The sequence below is a fragment of the Melanostigma gelatinosum genome (genome assembly GCF_949748355.1).
Source record: "Melanostigma gelatinosum genome assembly, chromosome: 6".
Taxonomy (NCBI): Eukaryota; Metazoa; Chordata; class Actinopteri; order Perciformes; family Zoarcidae; genus Melanostigma; species Melanostigma gelatinosum.
In genome coordinates this window covers 4,878,193-4,902,459 of record NC_136639.1, presented here as the reverse complement: position 1 = coordinate 4,902,459, position 24,267 = coordinate 4,878,193, and the positions used below count along the sequence as shown (strand labels likewise).

The following is a 24,267-nucleotide window of genomic DNA, read 5'->3' as shown; positions in this document are numbered from 1 at the left end:
AATAGTTTGAGGCTTCGAAGCTTCATTCATGACGTTGACATTTAAATTATTCTTTCTTAAAATGTATTGAAAAAAGATACAAAAAAAAGATCCAGTCCAAAAGTCAACATTTAGTGAAAATAATATCTGTAATCCTTTCCAAGGACATTAGTGGATCCGAGAGGATGAATTCCAATGACTTTGGTGAACACCTGATATTTCCGCTAGCACCACATTACATTACATTTGTTGTTTTGAGCGAAATGTCTGGACAATCATTTGCCGGATTGTCATGAAATTTGGTCGTTCATTTCCCATGTCTTTACGATTTCAACATCTTGAGACCATGTGGGAGATAAGTACCTAATTCTAGTGTCACATGTTGTCTTGTTTGTCTTGTAGACCCATAATTAATCAATGATTCTATTAAGTTTTATGCCATCACCGAGGTTAGTCCGCCACAGTGGAAGTTTAATTAACTTCCCAGCCTTTAGAGTCAGCCTTATTCATCACCATGGAGAGGTGATCTGCTATTTAGTGCCAGTAATTCATTAGCTATAGGCAGCCTTCATCATCACATGATCATACATCTGTGAAATGCTTCTGTTGCTCTGTGCTTTGATTCACCGGAAATCCCTCAGTTTACCAAAAAAAGGCCCTCCAAAGAGAATTTGTCATTCCAACATTGAGATGAAATCTACTTCACAACACAGCTTTATCGCCTCGCCTGGTGGGGTGGGAATTTGTCTTTGACCATACCTTGACAGTAAACCATTAGAAACTGAGACATCCACCAGCCTCAGAAGGATGCTTTATAAAGATACAGACACTGCATGTGCCGTTTAATATGTCCACTAATTAAATTTATCTTGCAGGGATCGGGGTGATCTGGGGATATTCTACCTAATTATAAGAAATCTAATTAATGTCTCTGGCATACGAGCACATTTCAGTGGCTTCCTATCACTTCTTTCTCTCCCAGTTTTGCATCAATGAAAGATTTGGTTATCTCGCTCGCCTTGATTAATTTGGAAAACATGAAAGCCTCTCTGGTAGCCACATAATTAAACGGGTATTTTGGGGCATTCAATTTAAACATGGGCTCAGCAGTGCCCTTGCAGGATAAGTAGAATTGCTTTGTCTCAGCACTCTTTCTGACTCCGAAGACAGTTTAGGGAACTCTAGTCGCAATAAAACACCAGATCTGACTCCAACAGGAGGCTCCGAATGAATGGTTTTCCTTTGATCCGACCAGGGTGATGCACAAGTGCCTTTTGTCCTCATCTAAATGAGTTCCTACTTCTGTGGAAGACTGCTAAATTATTAAGGTTGCGCCAGAAGTTTGACTTTCAGATTTTTCTTCTCTCCCATTGCGCCGAGGGAACCTTTGGCAAAGAATCCACAGATTTAAAATACAAAGAATCTGAACCAGGTTTGCAATTATCACGATGCCTCATAGACTGAAGTTGCAGAACATCTGCCTGATCTAATCAACCTCCACATTAACCTATATTGTCTGTATTTGGATACTTCAGGACTTGCTGCAGCAGAATACAGCACACTGCATTATATGATGCGGTGGACATTGAGCTGCCGGCTACAATTTGACTGCAGGACGCCCTCATGCTCGTTTGATATATTCAGCCGAGGTGGGGGGGGTCGGCCTATCAAGCGATGATTTGTGTAAACAAATAGATGACTGGTGGCATAATCCCTCTCATGATGGCCAAAGGGCAAACTTAATGCACTGCGATATCAACGTCAAAGTCAAAGAGCAGAATAGTCTATTTGGGATTTTCTGCACATTTGCTTCGTTATTCAACCTGATGAAAAATGCTTTTGAAATGCAACGCTTTTAAACCACAGCTTTTGCACATCAATCAAAACCACTGTGTGTGTGTGTGTGTGTGTGTTGATAAGGAAACATTTATTTTAAAGTCATTCTGCATAATAAGTATCCAGCTGCCGAGGTGCAGTAATGCGTCTGAAGGCTTTGGACGTAGACGTTGGCGAGGAAGAGAGTCGGCTTGTTGACTCTCCTCTCCTCCTCTTCAAGGGAACCTCTCAGCACCTCCAGTGATTGACATATTTACTCCTAAAGTCCTCCACCGTCCCTCCCTCCATCTGTCGCTGCCCTTAACGACACCTCATCCTGTTGCGAATGGCCCCAGAGAGGCGGGAGATTAGGGGCCAATATGGTATTGGAAAGCGGGAATAATCTCACAGACGCCCTATCTTTCCTCATAAACTGCGAGGTGAGAGAACAGTCCTCCAGCCTGCCGCACTCATTGACTGACAGCTCCCAAGGTTAGGGTGCGTCAGATTGGAGGAGTCGAGTGTAAAAGCCAGTTAGCAACGTAGCGTCTTACCCCTCTGGTCATCATTGCGGCTGACCACCTGGGCTATCAGCTCTAATCCGGGCCTAAAGCCTCGTTCCCCATCTCACAGGACCAATATTGCTCTGGGACGTGAGATGGTTTCACAATAATTTCAAAGAGCTATGGTGATTTCAAATCTGCTTCAAATCTACTACTTATATAATTTGTAAAGTTAGAGTTTGGGGGCAAATTTGCTTTATGTTTTTGCTTGTGGAGCAGGTGTATTGATGAAGTATTTGCTTTTTACTCGAAAAGGTTTTATTGTACTTATTGCAAAGAAGATTCTGCAGTGTGGTAATGCATCATTTATCCCCGGTGCCGGGTTTTAGGTAAGAGAAAGGTCCTCTTGGTTAAACATTTGAAAAAGTATGAAACAGCTTCTTTGCTTTTTTTCAAGGGCTGTTGTTGCCTCAACCTAACCAGCAGCACATTCCAGACCCACCACCGTCCTACCACTTCACATTTCTCAAACTGAAATCTTTTTTTGCCACAGAGCATAATCCTGGCTTCACCTCAAAACGTGCACAGACGAGGTTATCTGTTCTTACTGTCATGAAAAAGCGAGTTATTAACTATACACTCAGATTGCTGTTGCTGCCTCCCGCAGCCTGATCTCTTAAATGTCATGTCGGTGAGAAACCCAGTTTCCATAATCGCAATAATGGATTAGAAAAGCCCTGTTAACACAGCAAGATATCTGAAGGATAAACCGGATTTCTTAGCAATGAATTCCACTGGGTTTGTAACGGGGATTTTAGAAGAGCGCACGATCGTCACGTGGACTGTGAACCGATGTGACAGCGGTACGGCGAGATAATGGGAAACCTCATTAGAGCAGCACATCCCTCTACCCAAAATAATTACATCTAAAATTACAACTGACACTGAAGTAGAAGTCGTGTCGTGCAGAAGTCTAATTATGTCAGTTTCCACAGCAAAAACAATGGATTTTCACACAAGGAGAAACTCTCTCATTATGTGAGATGAACTATGGTCCTCCAAAAAATAACACACAACACAACGCTAAAAACATCAAATATGCTCGTCTTGGTTCTAAATATGGTCATGTGAAGGGTATGAATCGTGATAGTAGTAATTTTCCAACATGAATGCACATAATGAAGAATAAATATCAATAAGGCATTCAATTAAATGAAAAAAAACCCGAAGTTGATTGAAGACATGAAGCTTAATACCTATTTACCCAGCATGCAACTCGCTCTCTACTTAGTAGTTCCCGATACGCCATGATGACACACACAGACTCACAAGGTGACAATAATCCCAGCGTCGCTGTGGTGGCTGACAATCATTTCTCAGTTTTATACATCTACCACTTTATTTTTAAACTTTTTCTATTTAATTTGCATCAACCTCATTCCTGACCAGTTGTATGATCGCAGAGTCACAACTTGCATATTTGGATGTTTGTAGTCAAGGACACAGAGGTTGACAGGCCTGGTTATTAATGGCATAAAACAGTAGCAGCAGCCCCATGTGAATAAGGCTTAAGTCCCTTTTCGTCAGGCCTCTTCTATTTCTCTTCCGCTCTGAACACCGCAAGATCAGACTCACCTTCTCTGAAACTCTCCTCGTGTTCCCCTGAGAACAGAGCGTGGACTCCCCACTCCTGAGTCACTTTTACTTCTCCCTTCCCTCGCTGTTATTTACTCTGTGGAGAACATGCTTAAGTTGACATCCATCGACACGTTTTCTCAGGCGCCGCTGCTGCTCATGTTCAACTCATAGAAAGGAACAAAAACACGCTGTCAAGACGCCGAAGACGCTCACACACGTGCCTTTAGGGATTCTTTTTGAACGTATCTTATTTCCCAATATGTCCCGCGAAGTGGAGAACAATATGAAATATGCAATTTATGATATTATGCCTGTTTACCTGTGTTATGAAGCGGTGATGCTTTTCAGAGAGCTCTCAAAATAGATCAGGACTCAACATGCTCAGTGTGCCTACACACTGCATGTGCTGTTGCGTTGACGTTTTCACCTTGAGTATGATTGCAGTAGAAATAGAAAAACATTGTACTTCAGCTGGCACATTAGCTATTTGGTCGTGATAAAGGAAGACACAAATCATCATCATATTAACATTATTACTTCTTTGTAGTGTAGAGTGTTCTACAAAGACCATATGTGCATGTCACTGTACAGTTAATACCACACATTATATCTACATTAATACAATAAAATATGTGCAGCCTCACAGCGCTGCATGGGGAATCCTTTAAACACCACCTTTGACTTTAAGGGGGATTATCCTTTAATAGGGTTTAAGCCAAATATAAGAAGACTCTTTAATTAAGCAAACCATTTCAAAGCCATGAGGCCGTGACGCTTCTCAATTAAATGCCATTAGAGTTTTATGTTCGTCACATCAGCCTCCACCCTGGAATAAAGAGAGAATAAAGACTCAGCTGCTCGCACGTTTACATGACTGGACAAAAATGACATCAGACGTATTTTACTGTTTTTATTTATACAACAAACAAGCAGAAGGGAAGAAAATCTTTGAAGAAAATATATTCATTTAAATAAATTAAATAATAATGATAATGTAAACATTTTATTTGGAGCATAAATATGAAATACATTTAAGCTAGTTTGAAGAGGAATGCATTCTTAAGATCCATTCAAACAGCTGTGAATCGGCATGAGGGAGCCTTTGGGACTTTGTATTTACTCGTATTGTTTCCTCTTGAGGAACAGAGGTTACACAGCTAAATAAATCCCCTCAGGACCTTGACACCGTTTGTCTTCCCACACATTAAAGATAATGGAATAATTCACCTGCCCTTGAGCCCCTCGCCGTGCATCCATACAGAACTTGTTATTGGGTCGCCAGCAAATTGAATGAACCTCCTTTCCATAAAAAGGTAATGGACTCCCTCCGATGGCCCTCTAAATAACACGGACGGCAGGGGAGGTGAGATGAACCAATTCATTACCTGACGTTGAGGAAGGTGCGTGCAGAGGGGAAGGTCACTCTCTCATTGATCACCGATTCCCCCGAAGGGAAATGATAATTATGTGTACCAACATGGGCCGAGGTCACCTCCAGCCATCACCAGCAAGGGTTAGAAGTCCTCCGGGGAGGAAGTGGGGCCCAGTTGGGGAACATTATTGTTTCTAGCTTAGATTAAAACCGCCGTGTGTCATTGTTTGATTTGATGGTGATAAAGACTTGGGTTTCATGAACAGTGTGACACGCAGGATTTATTGCACGACTTGTTTTTCAAAGACTGGTTGTGTGATAGCGTGTTGGGAGTACGTGAACAGAAACAATTCTGCTTAAAGAGATACGTGGTTGAAGAATTGAATTTACAAAAACAAAGAAAATATTCCACATTTAAAACTAGGATATTTTTCATGTTGTGCAAGAAGGACAATATTTCAAAGAGGCAATATGTCATGGAGGACCTGCAGTAAACATGCGTGTTATGCAGACCCCATCTCACCAACCTAAATCAATCAATCAATTAATTTAGAGGCCAGATAGGAAGTAAACATTTCCATCTGGCATCTACCTTTGGTGGTACAGTTTAAGGAGGAAAAAAACCTCTCTCAAAGAGAAGTCAAAGGTGAACACCCTTGTAGCAGATAGGCTGGGCTTGTCTTGCAGATTTTATTCAACGTAGCATAAAAAGACTGCTGGACCACCATGCCCCCTCTGGTCACAGCGTAATGTGGCGGCTGCTCTACTCATCTTTTACAGGCTGACAGGGTTTCTGTCTCACAATCAGATCAAGTCAAGCAGACAGCCGGCAGCACCCACACTGATTAGCTTGGAGGGGGAGAGGAAGTCGACGGGGGGTCTTGATTACTCTCGTTTTTTTTAAGATGATTATTTTAGATGCCAGGTTGCATAGCTAATGTAAAGTCTCGTCAGGAACCGACAGTGACGTGCCACGCTTGTAACTGACGCCTGCACACGCTCCAATACGCACATGCACACACATGCACAGCCATGTAGAGTGGGCAGCGTGGCAATGATTCTTCTATAAGCGCCTGTCAGCACCCGATCACTCCCCTCGGTGGTTGTGGTGTGTGTGTGTGTGTGATGCTGTGAGACTACTGCGACAGACGCCATTTAAAATGGTCTCTCCAGAGATACCGGAGGGAGATGTGAGTGGAGATATACGACAGAGATGCTGGAACCACTCGAACAGATTCGTTCTTTTAATGAGTGGCTTTTACGAGTAATTTAGACGAACTTGCCGCATTCAGCAATTTTCTCACCTTTGAAATTGTCTCATGGCAACAAACACAATTTGCAGACCTCTCGTAGAAGTCATACATGTGCATTTTTTACTCATAGCATGTATATTTCATTGTTATATATTGACATCATCCTGTTTGACTCTGCAATTCAAATCCTATTATAGACTAATATCATTCTAAATCTATTCATATAGCCTAATGACATCACCATTCATTTCATGATGCTATTGTGTAACGCTACAATATCAATATGAACATCTCAAAACTGTAAAACGACTTAGTTTATTCAAACCCCTCCTCTTTCATTGCTTTGCTGTGCGAGACATTTTTCAGTGACAGTGTGACCTTCCGGTGACGCAGCATTTTCCCCATTCTTTGTCTGTACGTACCCTTAATTCCCCTGCTGACGCTGTTAAAATCATAGACTTTCCTCTATGGATCTCTGAAAGCAGGAATTCAACACATATGGGGCAGGGCTCGTAGCCGAATATGGAATTATTGGGGAGTTAAATATGGTAATTACAAACTTGCGATTCTTATTCATCATGTTTACGCTTGTCATTGCCAAAGTTATCCGAAGTTATGAGCGTTTGCTGAATCTGACACTCGTACCAGCGCAAGGAGTAAGAGAAAGTTAAGATACAAAAACTTGCACGAGGTCCAATGTGACGGACAAAGAATGCAGTCGAGTGAACAGAGAGGAAGAACAGGGAAGATGGAGAGAGAGAGAGATTACACTGAGGATGTGACACCTATGGCCCGTGTAACAGCCCACCGGGTGCAGCAGCAGAACGTGGGAGGAGGTCCTGACTTTGATACACTAGAGACAGCGGACTGTGGAGCTCGCAAAAAACCAAAGACTCCGCTTCCTGCACCGGATTCAAATAGTGAGAGGCAGAAGGTCAAAGCTGCACACGGGAACGATGAACGAACAAGCCTGGAGGTCTGATGCAAGCGTATGAAGACAGTGGGGAGTTAGTTGGCGGAAGTATGCACGTGATGCCATCCACTTATTAGGCACATTTATATCATGGACGTTGGGGGTGCATACTGTGCAAACTGTAATGAGCTCAGGTGAGGGGGAAACGGGACAGATGTCGGGTAATTCCAGCTAGTTGGGGTCATTAAAAAGAAGATTTTATGATTCTATTTATGTCTCAGCTTCAGTGTTAATCTCAGCTATGGTGCTTTCGGCTTTTAATGCTTTTCCTCTTTTATAAGACAAATGTTGCGTTGACTTCTATTTCTCCAGCTCAGGCAGGCAGCTCAATTTTAGGTACAATTTAGAATAAATTGAATTCCATGAATCCAATCATCAGCCTCACTGTTAGCCATTTTCTGTCCGAGACTTAATTCATCCCAAACATGCCCATTTGTATCGTGTACGGGATGGTGTAGGCATGTCATTAAAAAGAGAGGTGGTGTGAAAACGCATTGTTATCCAGGAATCCAGATGTTACTTGTGACATCATCTCAGCCCTCCCTGGCGGATCGCACACTGCTCCTATCAGAGCACATCAATCAACAGGAAATGGGTGGTGGGATTCATTATCTTTATTCAAAATGCTGGTCCACTCTTCTACTCGCATTGATTATCTAATGAGGGAAGAGATACTGTGAAACATTCTCACAAGCGGGCCTTCGTGAATAATTCACATGGCTCCTTTGCATAGGAGACGACGTCACAGCCGAGGATGGAGGTAGAAAAAGAAAATAAAAAAGACAGCGAGAGAGAGAGAGATGGGAAGTTAGTCAATCCTGAACCCGTTCTCTAATTACCAGCATATATCTGGATCTTGTCAGGAGTTCCCTTAGTCTCTCTCCTGCACCGAGGTGTGGACTGGCCCATTGGGTTTCATTCCGCCTGTCATGGCGGCCTGCAAACCTGATATGTTTACTGACTCAAATTAGTGGGGAACACCGGCAGCTCATTAAGGCAGCGGGGGGGAGATTGAAATACCAAAGTGTGCACTTGGGTCCCAATCTGGTTCCCCCATCGAGGTGTGTACATCCAGACAGGTGTGTGGAGAAAACCGTTAATTTCATGCCGTGAATTATTCCCATGGAGCAACTACGGGCAGACGTGGTGGTTGGATAATTGGAGGCAGAAATGGGAAAACGCGCCCCGGAAGGTCAATTAACGCACGGAGCAATGGCTGCTGGTCCGTCAAAGCCGATTCTAAATCGCCTTCAGTGTCATGGAAACAGCTATTTACGCTCTTCTTTGCAGTTGCCGGTAAATATTACTTGTTTAATTGGCAGATTGAGTTTCAGCCAGATGACAGTTTTATTTTTCTGTCTGTCCTCACAACTAATTGGTGTTTGTTTCGCTCCTCGGGGGGAAAAAAAGTCTTTCTTCACACAGGCCCAAAAACACGCAAATGAAATGTCCAATGCTGAACCCATCTTTCATCTGCTGTTTGAGGGAGCAAATTCAACTTCATTGGGGAACATTTTTTACTCTCTTTTCAGCATAGACTTGGAGGCTCATTTTCCTGATCCAACTTTCTTTTTTTTATGACGTGCTCGCCTCTTTCTTGTCTCCTTCTTTGGTCAAACTCTTGCAGTAGCACCCTCTGCCAAATATCCATCTACCTCAGCGGCTTCCTCCCGGCAGCGTCGTTCATCTCCATAGTCGTGCTAATTGAACACAGGGGTGCGCGCCATGATTATTGCTCGCTGCACTCCACATACATTAGCCACATTAGCATCTGCGAAAGGCTCTCCAGTAATCTCCTTCACACAGGAAGAAGTGCAACGAGGAAGTGCGCCTCGCAAGCTGCTAATTAGACCCAACTATGCCCGCTTCCCTCCCTCCGCCTCCACACAAAGAACCCTCTAATCACTTCTCCAACTCGATTTGGAAGCAATTTATGCCTACGTAAGGTTTATGATGCGTGAAAGAGGAGGAACACTTCCAGTTTAGATGTTAACAATCTGGGCCAAGAGGACCATGTGACGAGTTATTCTTCTAAATGACTCTGAAACAGCGTCGTTGGTTTGCAATGATTATGACAGTGATGGTGACGATGATGATGGCGCCACAGTGTTGGTTATTCACGTGAGGTTTCGGGCTAATCAAGAGTCAGCCGACCTTGCTGTTTGCTGGGGGGTGCAGTCTTTATGCCCATGTGACTGCTGATCGCTCCGTTGGCCTTGGCTCAGCGCTCCACACTGGAATGAACTTTTTTCGCCCAACATGTTGCTCGTTCAAGCCGAAGCGGCCTGTAACAGCATTGCAATGTAAAGCAGCAGCCACAGGGAATGACGCCATCTTTGTCAGAGCCCCGGGGCTTCAGCCTCCCGAGCTCTGACGTGACCTCACTCTGGCACAAATATTACCTCGCAGACGGCACGCCGACACATCCACGTGACCACATGTGACATGTCACCATCCGGTAAGACGCTATTCAAACTCCTCAACATTCCCTCCTACTCGGCCTCCCCTCTCCTATAATGAAGCGCAGCACTTACGGCTCTCGTGAATCTGAGCGCTGGCACTGTGACTGGATTTGATTTGAACTCTACAGAGGGAAGGCAAATAGAAAGAGCTGCCAATGGAATCCAGCAGGCCTACCCTCGTCAAACGAAGGCTTTAGGCTACGATTCACTGACTAAATCAAATGAATTCATTTTCCAAAAAGGGTTCATCCTCCAGTCGATGTTACAGTTTTAAATCTGGAGAGGAACATCTATTTCCTCAATGTTGTATTTTTAATGAGATGTTCTGACTTCAGTAATAAAGCTCACAGACAGCGTTGGGGATAGAGCGGTTGGATTTTACTGTCATGACATTTACTTATATAAGTTATTACTTCATCCAAAAACATGCTTTTTTTCTATTTTGTATTTTTCTTCCTCAAATTAAGGCCTCATTGTTTCACGCACAATATGGTGGGAAATGATCAGCTGGAAAGAAACCTCCAGGCTATCTATTCAAAGCAAAAAAACAAATAGTGAGGAGGTTCTTTCAATGTTGTAAAGGTATTTCCAGAATCCTCAAGGACTCTTCTCAGGGTCTCCCCAAAATCAACCATTCGATTCAAGGAGCCTGATTCGCTCTCACAGTCGATTTGCAGTAGTGGTGGAAAAATGTGGTTATAAATCAAAGGACCATTCCATTCTGGCTAAATGGGGGTGCTGAATGACTGACTTTACATGGAGTCGCTTGGTTTCTTCAAGTCAATCATGCTTTATGGCCTATTTTGGTGTAAATATCAGCCTATAAATAAAACTGTTGAGAAAAATCTGAAATTTAGCTTTCAATCGATCTCCTTGGTGCGCGTGAGAAAATCATCACGTCGACTACGTTGCACTTTCCAAATTTGCGGGACTCTTTCAGCAGTCTCTTGGCGATAGCCTCAGAAAAAATAAGAGACAACAACATCAGCCTGCTGATTCAAAACCGATGCATCCATTTATGAATCAGAGCACTCACATGAGAAGGTCCCACGATCAGAGCGCCAGATACAGTCAGAATTTATTTATCTGCCTTTTAAAATGTACAAATGATGTTTTCCAACATACTGCGTTGCTTCATAACATCTGTAATATAATCAAGCAGTGATTTCTGATACCCTACTTGTAAACTTCCATGAGGCTTCGGGCACAGTTCATTCAAATTGACGAGCGGCCATGTTGGACCTCAGCGCTGAGGTCAACGGTCGCGGTTTTTGACCAAAGAGCTTCACTCAGTCTCTGTTTACCGATTCTCCCTCTCGATAACAGTGAAGCAACTTCACCATCAGCTCAGTTTTAGTCGTAGTATCGTAGCTTTTAGTTAATTAGCATTGTGAATACGTCTCTGTGTGGTAAGTGCTGGTGGATGTGATTGGGGTCATCGAGTCGCTCACGCGTTATCATGCGTTGACATTCGGTCGCAGCTTCACGCAGTGTTGTTTCCTGTTAGAAGCGGAGCCAGTCGTCAAGATTGTCACGAGCTTTAATGACCGCTTCAGGCAAATATATTCACAGAGGTCCTGTCCAGCCTCGCTCACACCGGCATTATAAGTGCGCATACATAATTTCTTTCATGATTTCCGACATGCACAGAGCTCCCCGTGTGACCTTTCCGCTCGGTGTTGGAGCTCTGGGGTAAACAGGTCTCGGGGCGGAGGCGGCGTCCTGAGCCCATCGACTCATTTGTGCCGTTCTGGAAGTGATTGCTGCAGAGTGGAGACTGCTTTAATTTGATTGATGTGTGGTTCGCCAAGCGGTGAATTTGGTTGTAATTACTCTTTGTGCTCACCGTGATCAGGAAATTAATCAAGCCATTATGTTGCTCCCATTTCATCATCGGGACACAGTGATTGAATAAACCAACCTCGCTTGTCGTTAAAGTCACTCGCAGCGTTCTCACCCGCTGGAAGGGTAGCAGGGCTCGCTGCTGCTGATTGGCTGACAGCGAGGAGAGGATGTAGAGTTTTTTTAATATTCAAAATACTATGTAGTTATTCTGATTGAAATAATTAGGGCCAGTTGTTCTCCACGTGTAATCACAAAGCCACATTATCGTCCATACACAGGATGTACAATCAATTAATCCACTTTGTATTCTACAATTACATTTAGTTCATTGACAGGTGTAACGAGTATTCACATCACTTCGGGAAAGTACCGCAGTGGGAAAATAGTCTATTACCGGTAAAAGCCTGGTATTTTAAAATCCTGCTTTCAGTAAAAAACTAAAGTAGAAGCACTCTTGCCTGACATATGAGTATGAAATGAATAGTTCATACTGATGCGTCAGCGTGAAAGCAGTATTTCACTCTTGTAGCTTGTTGAGATGAAGCTCGTTTTAACTACTTGACGTAACCAGCGCTTGAAGTGCCAGTCGCCTCTTCTTCACATGTTGGCGCATGTATCACGCTCTGAGTTTCTACAGTGAATTAAAGATACTAGGATTGAAACTAAACAATTCCACATCACTTTGGAGCATTATTATGAACAGCAGACAAAACTTACTCCAGTTGAATGTATTTTTATTTTTGAATCTACGGAAGCTATGACAAACAATTCATTATTTAACAAAAAGGACGTGAACATTGTTTAAATAAATTGCAGCACCTTCGTTTCAAGTTCTCTACACACGTTTGCATTTTATTTTTGTGCCTTTTCTGTCATCTTTGCATCATTTTACATATTTTTGGCTTCAACAGTTATTAGAAACAGACCACCTGGAGGTTTGGAGGGGAAACCTCTCATTGGTGGAACTGTTAACAGCTTATAGACCACCGACATGTGACGAGAGGCTCCAGCTGCTTGTTTGTAAACAGTAACGATAACCCCAAAATGTTGGAAACTAAAAACGATTTTTTTATGCGTTTTTATGTAAAATCTTAAATAATAATGGCTATATGAATAAAGGATTATTGATCATTATTTTCCTCTGAAATGAAGTGGAGCAAAAGCATAAAATAGCATAAAATAGAATTAAAGTTAAAATTGTACTTGAGTAAATGTATACTTAGTTATTTCCCACCGTTGCTCTTTGGAGCAATGTCTGAATACAAACTGTTGAAGGGAATTGATTTATAGAGAATTGATTTATAGATAAATCATGAACCTTGAAATTAAAATGGAGAATGAAAACCCATTCCCAGCGTTACATAATTACAGCCTAATGTACTGTCAAAGCTTAATGCTGAAGTTGGATCTTACATTTGGAACAAACGAGCGAAAACAGGAAATTGCCTGGAGCCACTGATACCTCCAAACGGGGGCTGAACAGCCATTACATCTTTGATGTTCACTTCTATCATTCTGCCTTCCCATCATGCATTGTAAGGAAGACGAGGCGGCCAAATTGGGGCTGATGTCAGCCGCCCAAAAGGATTTGCATCCATCCTTGCAATTTATTCGAGCAGGAGAAATGACACACACACACACAAAAAAAAAATCGATTACCCGTCTTGCGTACGTTTGGGAGAAAAATCTCCTCCGCTGGGGAGGGAACTCATGAGGTGTTTTACCCATAAGAAAAGAAACAACACTGCAGGAACAAACTTGTTCCAGGGGACCTGACAACCCCCAGAACGGTTGTCACAAGAGCCGCTGCGCAAACTGGATTAATTTCATGGCAACACAAGTGTTCATTAGTCAGATATCTTAGATTAAACTCCTAAACATGCCAGCTCATGCAGACGCTCATTTAAATGGAGTACGCTTTTGACGGCAGCCTCAGTAATCAAGTGGTTGGATGTTTCGCTCGTGTGCCTAATTGATTGGGACCGCTTGATTGCATGCCCGCGTGTTTGTGTGCGTCTTCACCTGAACCATTGCCTCAAAATAGTCTTAACATTGAATCAATAAGGCGTCTCTCAGAAGTACCCGCCTCACATTGGAATCTTTGAACAGGTTTTTGAGTGCCTTAGGAGTTAGCCTCGCGAGGGAAGCGTCTCATCCACTTTGTGTGGATTTAATTGCTCGCTTGTGTCCCTTGGGTGATGATAAAGTTATTCTTGACTCGAGTCTGAAGCTGGGATAAACACTCTGGGTGTAAATTAAAGCAAAGTGCTTTGGGACCACCCTGTCTGGGTTTTGATTGTGGTCGTAGATCATCTCTTTCCCTGGTAATTATCTCAACTATCATCACTCCTATAATAACGATAATCAATTGTTCCTGGTGGCTCTGACATGGATAATGAAAAGGTTATTCGCCTCCCTGAACCTCAAGTGTGGCGGGGGAACTCTTAAATCATGTGGAAATGGGGAGAAAACAAATGTATCAAAGCACCCGAGTTCTGCACACTCGACTTTCACTTACACAAATGTCTCCTGAGAGGATGAGGGTCATGCGAGTCCTTCCTCGGTCTCCGTTATCAGCTCTGATGGCCTTGACGTGTTTACAAGCTTGTAAGTTAGAACAGAGCTCCTTAAAGTGCTAATTTGCACAATTTGGCAACCCTGCACTTTGAACAATCAGGATGTTTGGGTTGTTGGACTGAGGGCCACTCCACTGTCAAGAGAAATGGCACTCTGAGCAAATCTTTTATTTTCCACTGGACTTCATGTAGAAGTAAAGTTTCTTTCCAAGAGTTCCGCCATTAATGTCGGCCATTATTAATCAATTACTAGCTTGTATTTTCGACACGTCTTAATTGATTTTGAGAATCTAGAAGGAAAATCTTTAATTTCCTTTGGCTCCTCCACACTTCTTCTTGGGACTTCTTAAAGTGACGTATCGTCCATCGATCGCCTGATGTTGTGTTCCTGTTGTTGCTGTAGGGTTAGCTGTATTGATCCTTCCATGTATAACCCCTAACTTGTTTGCCACTGTTTGTTATTCACCTGCTCTATTAGGCGCGAGTCTTCTCAGCAATCAGCAGGTATGTGGGGATGGCATGGCAACCAAAACTACACACGGTCGACCAATATGGATTTTTGAGGCGCTGGAACCTTCAGTATATTTGTGTTTTTTTTTAAATGAAGTCGCTAATGAAAGTCCTTAGAATCAGCAGATTCCAATGTTTCTCACTCTGGGCGTCACAAGATAATTAAATGGATCACAAAGAAGAAATACTTCTATAAAGTTCACATTGTTATATTTGAACCCAAACCAAAGTAAGCAAACGGCTGAGTGGGCGTCTCCATTTGAAAACCCCAGTAAAGAACGCAGATTAAGCCGACCTTTAGGGGCATTAGGATGATCCAGTGCACAGTAGTGGTGCAGACGCGTCCAAACAAAATGAAGTGAACTAAATTGACCCGAGAAGCAAAGGTGTGTGAGGGTACACCGATTTACGCCGAGAGAGCCAAACACAAGCAAAGCAAAAAACAAAAAGTGCATTTGTCTGTTTGTGCTTTCAGGAGCAGATGAGATCACAGGAAATGTAGAAAATGCCCCTCGAGTGTCATTTAACTCTATCTCGTAAGATCTCTTTCTGTCACAGCGGGGTGTCTCCAGATACCAGGTTTAGAGGGGAAAGTGTCTTTTGTTGTGTCGTCATAGATCTTCCAGAGCCCTCCAGCTCTGCGCGCACTCGAACGCTCCAGAAGCAAAATGTCAGCTCGTTTTTCTTCGACAGCTTTGGAATGAACAGAAAAAGCAGAGTGCCGATGAAAACATGTTTTGCAGACTGTAATTGAGGCAGCTGAGAATGCAATCTGTGTTAATCGCTTGTGTGATTTTTGACGCGTTTTTTAATGCAAACACCGGAGCTGTGTAGCAGCGCTTTGCTGGTTAGTTTAATGGCCGCCTGGCGTGCTTCTTGCACACCTGTACCATGTCAGCCGATGCTGTGAGTTTGAGCCTATCCGCCAGCGAGCCGGCGTTGTGCAAAGCAGCTGGCAGATTACAGAGCAGCTCCTGGCAGATATTGAGGCAGTTTATCTCAATTTAGCATCGTAAACTGGGCGTGGACAACGAAACTGTACGCAAACTGTGGCCATCCTCCTGTGGCTCTGGATGAATATATCAGCACAGAGACGGAAGTTCAACTGACAAGCAGATTGAACAAAAACTGAAAAGGTGAAATATGTTTTGGCTTTTGGCGTTTACGTTCGTTTCACTAAATTCATTAATGTTTTGATTTTCTGTGGATAAACTCGAGCTGAAACGTATTGGTCCATCAATCCATTAAACTCATTTGCATTCAGACATATGTGGCATTAAGACATGTTTTCCGTACAATATTAAGGAATCTAAAGCATTCATACAATTGTTATGGTTATGTTTAGACAACTTAAGCACACACTTAAGTAAGATTAGGGAATGATTGTACCTTGGTTAAATACTGACTTGAAGCACAACACGCGACACATCAAATATATAATGTACCTCAACCACTAATTCTTACTCACCGCAAAGGATAAGTCTCGTGTTAAAAAAGGGTTTCTGTTGCACTTTCTACGACACCCTTGTCTAAAATACATGATAAACGTTTATATGTTGTAATCTACTTATTTAGCAACAACAAACATGAGTACAAAGGACTATTTGTGGCTGTGGATTTGTGAACCATATATATTTGGGACGGGCTCAAAATAAACTGCAGTGCCCATGTGTGCTGTAAATGCATGTCACGTAGTGAAACAGTGTTTATAGTCAACAATGGAGCTCTATGGCACAGATGAATATATCACAGAGAATACAGAAACTTTTATTCTTCAGGGCAGCAGGAATCAACATATAGTTGGTATACAAAAACTTTTCCAAAGGTAAAAATCACATCATCCCCCTCTTCAAAATCGCGCCGTCTCCCTGTTTTGCAGTGTGTTTCTGTGCACCATCTGTCCGTGTCTGTTACCCGTCCACGTGACAGCGAACAGCAGCCGTGTATGACGGAGCGGAGGAGCCCCCGCGAGACCCTCCCTCTGTGACAAAGACGGAAACAAGAGCTAGTCCCAGCGTGGTCGCTCCTCCGAGCCTCCAGAGACTGAATTACTCGTCGCCGGGGGAGCGGCGCCGAAGCATGCATGTGCAGTATGACACATATGATGAGGGAAAGAGGTCAAAAGTCACAAAGCGGGACGGATTAGTGTCCACCGAGCTTTTCGTCATTGTGTGTGTGTGTGTGTGTGTGTGTGAGGAGCGAGGTGTGTTGTTTGACACTTACAAACAGCACGCGATACATCCAGGTGCTTATAGAAAGCTTATGGAAAGTTCCAGCAATAAATTGCAGAGCCGGATGAAGGGAATGTGCATCCGCAATGGCGAAATCGATTTCATTCAGAACTCCTCAACCTCAGCTCTTATTAGAGTGGCAGCAAATAACAGTTAAAGGAGCTTTTGGGCCACTTTGCACTCCGGCTTTATTCAGGAGCACCGAGCGGAAACATTTCGGCCTTTTTCGTTCTACTGTGTCGAGTAAATTGCTTGTATTGTTTAAATCTTCGCAGGAAGAAACATCAATATCTTTTGGTCACACTGAAAGTGTTCAACACCCAAAGACCTGCGTGTGTGCGGTCTGCTTTACAGCTGAGAATGGACTGCTGTGATGTGGCCCGGCCACATAAGAGAGCGAACCAGCGTCAATCAAATCAAAGTCCTCCGTGATTTCCGCTGAAAGAGTGACACATTTGCATGATTTCAGATGGTTTCCATATTTTCCCGCTTTGGTCGAATAGGTTGTCAGATAGCTACTCATTCAATGGACATGTTCATCTAAATGCAAATAGAAACAAGTGGAGGATGTTAAAATCGCTGAAAGCAGGCAGTAGTGTAGCGCATTGGCGATTATTGTTGCTTATGCAGATGGGAGGTGTGAGAACCCCCCCCCCCCCCCCCCCCCATTACTACTGGTTGTTCACTGACATTTCACTCTGCTGCATAAACAAAAAACCAATAACACAGAGTAGGATTTAATCAAGATGTCTGAGAGCTTCACACTTCATCTTAGATGATCAACCACTGTACACATAGCTGTGACTCATTTCCCAGTTTGCCACCTGAAGCGTTATAACTCGCAATGATCCAGAAAAAAATCAGACGGGAGCCACTCGAAGAAGAGGAGAATGTGTAACGACGCTCAAATCTCCCATGACTAAAACTGAGGATAATAAGCAGGATCTGTGTGCTCACGTCTAATCATCCGGTTTATTAAGTCACTCGTCCCGCAGACAGGTTTCACTGCCAATGGAGGTTTTTTTGGCAGGTTCGGGGTGGAAGCGGGTGAATTGATAAACACCTGACTTATAGCAGCTTTGTGCTGGTACTGGAAGCCAGAGATGATTCGCCTCAATTTTGAAATCAGTTTAATTATTTCAGGCTAACAAATACTGAAATCAAACAGCTATATCTGAAACACACAAAGTTGAACTACAGTTGTATTCAGGCAACATGAAATAGAGAGGGAATTACACCCTGTTATTCCACCAAACTCTAACTCTTATAAGATAACATTAAAACTACTCATGCAAAGATTTAGTTTGAGTCAAAGCAAATGTTTCAATAAAAATACAATCATGTATTCCTCAATCATTTATATTCTGTGTCTGTAGATAGTTTACTGTGACTGGTTGAAAGAATAAATGTTAAGATTTGGAGCTGAATCAACAACAACAACACGAAATATAACCATACACATTGTTTTTCAGCTGAAAGAATGGTTTGGGTGTTTATCTTTGGATATATGTCAACAACCAAAAATGAGCTCTAGTTTATCAGAATAAATTCAAGGAGACCTTCCACTTTTCTGATGACCATGCATCTCCCCTGTCTGCATCTGCTCAGCACGAGATAGAAAACACCATTTCCCTCAAAATGTCAGCGCAACTGAAGCATGTAAATAACTACATTTCAATTGACACTTCGATTTGAATGGTAAATGGCTGACCTCCAATCTTCCCAGAGAATGGCTGGCGGGGAGAAATGGAGGGGAATAAAAGACATATCCAGTAGACCAGAGGGAATAAGGCCAACCAAGCATGCTGGATCCTCCTCGCTGTTGATGGAAGCGTCGACTGTGTGGACAACGAGGAAAATCTCTTTAAAAAGTTCTCATGAGCAAAAACAAACTTCTTTTTTTTTTTTTGAACGCTTGTCTCACAGCTTCGAGACAACAGCCTGCCAGCCGCTGAAGACCGATGAGAGGAAAGCGGCGGACACCAGGCTGGACACGGCGGACAGGAACGGCTGCATCAAAGGAAAAGGACGCAAACACCACAGTCACCGCAGGGCCCGCAGGTGAGTTCGTCTTCAGGCCGTCGAAGAGGTGCAAGGTTTTCTGATCTCAAATATCTTTCATGTCAACCATCCTTTAAAAGTTGTAGGATTGTGATGATGAATGGTTTTTATTTCCTTTCCTGTGTGGTTGTTTTTGTAGGTTTTGGTTGCTGATGATAAAGCATTTGAACAGTATACCAAACACTCCTTCAGGGCTTGACTCTCCATGAGAAAAACAGAGCTAATCTCTGTATTGTGATGCGGGGGGGGGGGGGTGTAAACAGTCTTATCAGGCCGGGCCCAGCGGAGAATTCCACACGGTGTCATTCAGATCCTTTCTTTTCACCAGCACCTTGAGTCAAAAGTCTCCTTCACACACTGACAACAGCTCTCGGGCTTTCGTATTCTGAGGGGGGGGGGAAATCGATTCAGGCAGATCTTTTTTTGTTTGTTGTTAAACTCAATTAATCGGACACCTTCAAAGCCTTTTCGCAGTTACACAGCAGGGAACCAGCCCGCGATATGTAAAACACGACTGAAGCCGCATCTGAGGTGCGGGAGAGGATCGTGAACATGAATCGCTTCTCTTTGGATGAACTTTTCCCGGTGGTACAAAGTTGTTAGAAACTTAAGTACTGAGGAATCAGAGAAGATGAAGTGGACACAGCACTCATGTTTACTCCTGAGGAAGGAGATCAAGAGCACACCATGATTGTATCTCGCCTCCTTATCAATGTAACTACTAGATGTTGGGGGAAATTGTACTGCTCATTTTCCCTGAAGCTCAATATTATTTCATATAAAAGTGTGTTCATTTCCTCTGAATTTCAGCATGGACCCTGTGCCAACCGGTAGTACGCTGTAGGGAACCCTGTCTTTACTGTCGCAGCCCCTCTGTGAGGTTCAGACTGATGAGTCAGCTGTATTTTCATGTACTAATCTTCTACAGAGCACCTTTTAACACTGAGCTCATGGAGCTGCACTGGTGTGGGCTGATGAAATACAACCCAGCAAGTCCAGCTTAAGTAACACGTCCAGAAAGCAATATATAAACATACACACACATATATTTGAACACATGTAAATACAGTCATTCTATATACAAACATGATCATCTCACTATAAAACAAAGAATATATGATCGTTGTTACGAAAGGCCTTTAAATTAAAACGGGTTTTGAGATGAGATTTAAAAGCAGAGACATTATGAGCAGACCGGCTGTCAGCAAATAATGAATGGATCCAAAGTCACAAAGAAGAGAAGGAATGTGGGAAGAAAATTGTGTTTGTGTTTATTCAGCTCCTCTTGGTAAAAAAAGTGGCTGATGAGGCGGAGTCATTTAAAAAAGTCTTTGTCTCAGTTACAAAGCCTAGCGAGTCGCTGCCCGAGAAAACTCTCCTCTGTTGAGAAAGACATGTTGTTCTTTGGGTTGTTATCTTGCTAATTGGTCGATAGCAGCCCAATTTTCCAGAGCAACCCATGTCAATTATAACCAGCAGCCACGGACACCAGCTCCTTTCTAGAAGTAGTTTGCCCACCAGAGTGTTTTAGAAAGCTGATGTTACAAAAACGCGGTTCACTGTGACGGCGTCGGCACAGGCTGCTGATGTATTTTTTTAATTTGCCGGAATGTGTCACAATGACAAATGCCCGTTCACTAGAAATGTACGAAAACCAGCCGATCACGACTGTATTAAATAGTGCTCAACTCCCAGCAAGTGATGTGTTTATTAAAAAACGGCATATCCAAGAAGTAGTTACGTGTATACATCTGTGCACGACTGCGGCCGGGGGAAATGAAAAGGCTGCATTCAGCATTGAGCATATTCTCATCAGATGTCCCCAAATCCCCTTTTTTTATCCTCTCATTGTTCTGCACAATCACCATTCCCAGTGTAGCTGGCAATTGACTGCTCTCTCATTCTCCCCTTTTCATTCTCTCCACCTCATCAAAGGGAACTGTTTCTGCTGGCAAGAAGAAGAAAGAAATAATGCAAATGCTTGTACTCTCTTTCTACAAGGCCAGAATGGTCGAGGTGTTAATGAGTGACAAAGCGTTCTCATTACCAGGAGAGGGTACTTGGGCTCGGTCGGTCTAATCAGCCGTAATGCATTTCAGTTCCTAATGCTCCCAAACTGCCGACTACACCAGGCAGGGCCATTTATTACAGCGAGACAGTCCTCTGCATCCAATGAAACGGGCGCATGGTCTGTGGTCCGCATACATCAAGCCGGAGTGCAGTTTGTCACCGTATGGATCAGTTGTGATCACGCCCGCCTGCTCGCGTGACCTGCTGTTTGTGCAGCATAAAAGCACATGTCCTTGGCGAAATATCTCCCTCCAGTGAGCACGAAGAGGCCTGATACAGATACTATTTGGATGACTGCTGATTTACCCATTTTGAGGGGAAATTCACTTTTAAATGCATTTTTGAAGCCTCGCCCATCATCCACACGTTTAGTTTCCATGCCTGGTTTGTATTCAAGTCTGGGTAGCTGGTTAAATAATTGGGAAGCCATTGAAATCAACAATCAGGTTTTCTTTTAATTAATTTGAAGCACTTGTTTGTTGTTTAGCGGAAAAGAAACAACTTAATTCCACGAGGGAATCCAAACGAACTCCTGCATGTCCTCTAATAAAGCTGAAGCTTCCTCACGTTCTCGTTGTCTTTGAGTCACAGTGGCTGCAGATGTTTTCAGTGAGTTCATAAGTGTGTAAACGGGGCGTCAGACCGCTCTGTCTTCATTTTTGTCCAGAGATTCACAAGTCTCTTTGTAAATGTCAATTTCCCCTGTTGAAGAAACGACTGAGCCAATGAGAGCCTTCAAACATTGGGAAGAGCCTCCAACGGTACCGGAGCCATAATGGGGACAACTGTTAACGACATCTCCACAGCTTTTGACTGAAAATAGTTCTGCATGGAACAAATATTTTCAGTAGCTTTTAGGATTCATATTTTAGTTCAATAAAAGATCAGAAAATGGTGAAGAACACAAGTTCCCAGAGCCCATTGTGATGTCTTTATACCACTTCATTTGTCCAACCAGCTGTACAAAACATAAAGACGTGAAAAAAGCAGCAAATTATTACATTTAAAAACCTGGAGCTTGTGGATGTTTGGTGTTTCTGCTTGAAAAAATGACCAGAACAGTTGCAGACAGTTTCGTTTAATCAACTTATTGGTTTCACTCTAGACTGAATTAAAAAAGGTCTCCTAAATCGGGACGAAATGAACCATTGAAGTCGCTTCTTCAAAAGACAGCTTATGTCGTTACTCCAAATGAGGTTTTGGAGAGGTTTGATACGTCTGCTACTTGGGGAAATGGGTTGAGAAGATTAAAACCTTCACTTGTCTCTTGATCGCCTTGGTGGACGATCACATCAATGAATCGGAGAGGTTCGGCTTGACAGCAGGTTCGAGTAGTGAATCGTTAGAAATGTGACTTGTTGCTTTGATTGTTGATTGATAGACCCTAAGATAGCGCGCCTTTAGTCACCATGAAGGCAGCCTCTGTGATGACTGGAAATGGCTGAGTCAGCTTCAATTGTTCGTTCATGACAAAAGGTCATTGTGCATGTCCTCTTATATGTCTCTGCCTGTAAGGGAGTATAGATGAGCATGGCGGGGCAATAAATGCAGTGCAACATGTCTTCATGCCAGCTCCCTCCGCTTCTTTATTTGCTACCCTACCTTTAGTGAAACACTCCGTCACTCCTACATGAAATTCAGATCTGTTCTGGTTCAACCAACTCCAGACAACCTTGACAGGTTTTTCCGAATAAAGCTTATGTTCGACCTCGTTATCAAACGCAAGGTGAGTTGCAGTCAGAAGCATCTTCTGGCACATTTCCTGTACTCTGTATCACCCGACATGTCTTTTTCTTCTTTTATGAAATTCCGCCGGCCCGCACTTGAAAGGCTCATTCGCTGAGGCTGCGGTGCTTCAAAGGCCCTCGGCTCCTTTTTCCACATCAGTCATTATCAGAGAGAAAATGAAGTGGACCTCTGGACAGCAATCAAACCGTTTGACAGATGGAATCGGACAAGTTTCTTTTCTTTGTTATTATGAATTCACACTTCAAGGGAAGAATGGGTGATGGGATAATATCTCAGGCTAGCATGAGCACGTGTGTCTCTGCCAAGCCCCCAGGAAGAGCGCCGGGCAATTTACGTAGTGGTCAAACGGTGGAATTACTTCTTCTGGGTCCGTCACGTGACGGGAAGAAGATTAACGGGAAGGAGACGTTGTGTCCTAAAGGTTGCACGCTAATAGCCGAATCCATTCTTATTTTCCAAGACATGTAAAAGAGGGGTGTCTACAGACGGATTATATGTCTTAGAACAAGTTAGAATCTCTTATTTCAGGCTTCTTACCAAAAACTCAGTGACTTCGAGACGAGGGAACCGGAAGAGCAAAAATGCTGAGTCATTTCTGGGTTTTAGGATTCATTCCCTGACATAATTACTGAAGTTATCTATGGGATGCATCACAGATCTATCTCAACCTGGCGTGAGGCCACGTTGTCATCAGCCCCGACTTCAGTGACGCTCACTGGCGTGCGATCTGTTTTGTACTTTAAACCAGTCTCGATGGGATTTCCTCCTCCTGCTGTGATGGGATCATCTCGTATGGGACATTTGGCTCAAAGATAATATTGCTTGTGTGTGTTGTGAGAGGGAATCGGGATGCAGTTACGACCAGTTATGTGATGCCAGCGATGAGTCATGTGGATTATTTTACCCCATCCGTTCTGTTTTTATTGGGAGAGTTGGCATAAAACACAGAGAAAACTGAAACTTTGATATCACAAAATACAAGTAGGTGAAGAACTTCTCACAAAACAAAATGATGCAACAATGTCGCTGTTAACGCAGCTTTTAGGTGCTGTTTGCACTGCTTTAGGTGGTCACTGTAATTTCAACTTCAGGATAGCCCAGCAGTCTTAGGCGCTCGTGTCCCCTGGAGGCGTGGATTCCAATCCCTCTTCTGACAGATGACTTTTCTGAGCGTCTTCTTCTCATACTGATCATGCTGTATACACCGCAGCATATCCATATCTACCCCTT

General features: G+C 43.1%; 1 protein-coding gene across 1 annotated transcript in view; it reads left to right on the top strand.

The window, feature by feature from the left end:
- Nucleotides 1-24,267, top strand: part of srrm4 (serine/arginine repetitive matrix 4) — a gene marked incomplete at both ends in the record, with an annotated part of 60,490 nt that overhangs the window by 24,585 nt on the left and 11,638 nt on the right. The window contains one exon of the mRNA XM_079270732.1: nt 19,084-19,218. Within this exon, the coding sequence (XP_079126858.1) occupies nt 19,084-19,218 (135 nt within the window). The remainder of the gene's footprint in view (nt 1-19,083; nt 19,219-24,267) is intronic.